Here is a 2,949-nt window from a genome sequence, read left to right as displayed (position 1 = left end):
TCTTTTTCTCTTTCCCCTGCCGCCGCCGCAGCTCCGCGATCAGCTCCTGCTGCTGCCTCTTTGTTTTATGTGAAGGAGACTGAAAGCAAAGAAGAGACCATTTGGAAGGACTGACCTCCAGCCGCCCGGCTTCTCCCCCCTGAGCAGGAAACACCACGGGCAAGCAGCAGCTGCCAGATTTTTGCCCGATTTTGCATGGCTGGGAAAACACTGTCCCGCCCCACGGAGAGCACAGGCAGGGTCACCTGGCTGCCAAGCTGCTGCTTCCTGGTGTTTGGAACCTGCTTCCAAGCCTTCCCATCCCTTGGAGCTGGGGCTCCAAGCTCCCGCCTCTGAAAAGCGTGAGGAGAGCGAGGAGAAGGGGCTTTTCTCCCCAGGGAAAAGCTGGGCTGGGATTAAAGACCCCAGTAAGAGCCGCGGGAAGCAGCTGCGGGTTTAAACACCGGCAGGGTTTAACCGACACAAGGCAGGGAAGAACCAAGCTGAGCTAACGGTAATGCAGATGAGGTGACTGTCTATCTGTTTTTTCTTTATTCTGCAGATTCCAGACGCAGCAGAACCACAGACCGTAACTCTTTCATCTTATTTCAGTTCTCGCCACGTAAGGAGGAAACTTTGAGACTCGATTTCTAGGCAACTGTAAGTTGGGCAACTAGAGCTCTCGCCCAGCGCTGGGATTTCTGAACTGTCAGGCAAAACACCGGACCGCGCCGGCTCGGACGATGCGTATCCGTTTCGCACCTTTTGGTCCTGTTGCTCCATCAGTGCCTCTTGCTCCATTAGTTTTTCCATTAAGGCCTGCTCCTGCTTTTTCCTCAACTCATTCTCCTCTTCTGCTTGCTGTTGATCACAAAGACACAGGTTATGGCTTCCCACTGCTCCAGGGAACCGCAGCGTTACACACCAGTAGCTCCATCACCGGCTGTCACGGAGCGTTTCAAGGGAGCGAGGTGAGGTGTAGCAGTTTAGCTGCCTCCCGACACAGGCTGGAGAAACCAGGCTGGGGGAGACCTTCGTAGGGGGCACATCCATCCCCTCCCAGTCCCATCCCCTCCCAGTCCCATCCCCTCCCAGTCCCAAACCACTTGTGCTCAGGGTTAAAGGTGCAAGCTGCAGCCTCCCAGACATTCCATTTCTGAGGGTTCCTCCCGTGTCTCAGACAGCTGTGTTGTCTTCCAGCCCGGAAAACAATTCCAAACCAACCATGTGTGCCGCAGCCGGGGCCGGCTCGTGGCGGCAAAGCTAGAGGGAGCTCCAGGCTCTTTTGTGGGAGCCCCGGGCCACACAGCTACCAAATAGGTGAGAGGAGAGGAGAAAAAGGAGGAGAAGGAGAAAGGAGGAGGAGGAGGAGGAGGAGGAGGAGAAGAAGAAGGAGAAGGAGAAGGAGAAGGAGGAGGAGGAGAAGGAGGATGCTCCTCTTTACCTTGTAGGCCTTCACAAACCGGACAAACACTGGGAAAAAGACTGAGGGGGGTGTTGTCTTGGGATTCTCCCCGAAGTACTTCACAGCATCGTCGAAGGCGTCCTGCAAAAAGCAGACATTTACCGCCTAGTGCTGTGCGAGAGCAGGTCACCAGCCACTGCCGCAGCACTCGCTGTGCAGGGGCAGGGGTCACCTGCCGGTGAGACCCATGGCTCAGACCCGCACGTCCCCGCCTCGCCCTTGGGCTCAGGAGCAAACACAGCACGGCGCTGCCTCTTCCCCTCCCTGCTGTGCATACAGAGCACGGCCTCTGCGCTGACGTGCTGCCACTCGCTGTGTCACCCGCCCTCTTGTGAGTAAAGACATACCTGGGCTATTTTGGCGTCATCCTGCAGTTTCTTGAGCTTCCCTTCGTTGTTCTGAATGAACTCCTTCAGCATGGTGTTGTGGTCGTGCATGCTGTACTCGCGCTTCGTCAGATCCAGGCCCCTCTGCAGCTCCTTCACGTCCAAGAGGACATTTTCAAGAGACACTAGGAAAGAAAACAGAAGTGCTGCTGAGCAAGCACCTGAACCCACAGCTGGAACAACTCCCCACCCAGAGGAGCCCCCGCAGCCCATGTGTGCTGTGCTGTGAAGGCCCTCGCGTGGCACACGTGCCACCACCGCTGGCCAGGCTCGGGAGGGTGCCGGTACCTGCGGCAGCCTTCTCCACGTAGTGCAGTTCGTTGTAGAAGAGGGACACATGCTGGTACTTCTCCTTGACCACGTTTGAAATGTAGTGCAGCAGGGTCTGCTTTCGGTCCGTCGACTTTGTCTCTAGGAGCTGGGGAGAGCAGGCAGAGGCTGCTGGGTGGAGGTGCAGTAGGCTGCAGGCAGAGACCCAGCCGGTGCTTCCCCACCGGGCAGCTGCAGCAGCTCGCCGAATTGTTCAGCAGTTGTTGTTGCAGAGCCTCTGGGGACACGTGCCTTCTCCTAAGCAGCCCCCAAAATGATGACAAGCAAAGCAAACTCGCCTTCCCCGCTGCCGGCCCCTGCGTGTTCCCTTTACGTTCCCGTTTACTCACCAGGTCTAAACTCTGCAGCTTAAACCCATACACAGCTCCTCGCTTACTGCTGTTCATGTAGTTTCCAAGAGCCAAGATGATCTGCCAGGACAAAGCAGAGCAGAGCATGAATTTTCAAGGCAAACGCCCGGTGCTTTAGAAACCTCTGGAAGGAGAGTTGGTACGTCAGCATCCACCTACAGTTTCAGCAAGGGGACGCCCCGGTGCGTGATGGAGCGATTGAACGTACCCAACACCCGACCTACCTCCAGGATTTTCTTCAGCTTTTGGGATGACTTTATGGAGACGGACGCAGCTATTATTGCGTGGAGTTGCTGCAGGCAAACACAGGAAGAGCTCTGGTTAGTGAGAGTAGAACTGAAATCTAAACACTCACATTTTGGAAAAAACAGGGTTTTGGGCCCTAGCAGGACTGTTATCGGCCCTGACACCCAGGACTTCAACCACTTCATTCACACCA

At 56.0% G+C, this 2,949-nt stretch overlaps 1 protein-coding gene across 1 annotated transcript in view; it reads right to left on the bottom strand.

The window, feature by feature from the left end:
* Nucleotides 1-2,949, bottom strand: part of FMNL2 (formin-like 2) — a gene marked incomplete at its 5' end in the record, with an annotated part of 21,415 nt that overhangs the window by 5,136 nt on the left and 13,330 nt on the right. Inside the window, 7 exons of the mRNA XM_010137160.1 lie at nt 38-79; nt 742-840; nt 1,424-1,525; nt 1,792-1,955; nt 2,119-2,248; nt 2,490-2,570; nt 2,735-2,803. Of these exons, the coding sequence (XP_010135462.1) occupies nt 38-79; nt 742-840; nt 1,424-1,525; nt 1,792-1,955; nt 2,119-2,248; nt 2,490-2,570; nt 2,735-2,803 (687 nt within the window). The remainder of the gene's footprint in view (nt 1-37; nt 80-741; nt 841-1,423; nt 1,526-1,791; nt 1,956-2,118; nt 2,249-2,489; nt 2,571-2,734; nt 2,804-2,949) is intronic.

This window comes from Buceros rhinoceros, unplaced genomic scaffold (assembly GCF_000710305.1).
Source record: "Buceros rhinoceros silvestris isolate BGI_N320 unplaced genomic scaffold, ASM71030v1 scaffold13715, whole genome shotgun sequence".
NCBI classification, from domain to species: Eukaryota; Metazoa; Chordata; class Aves; order Bucerotiformes; family Bucerotidae; genus Buceros; species Buceros rhinoceros.
This window is presented reverse-complemented; position numbering and strand designations above follow the sequence as displayed.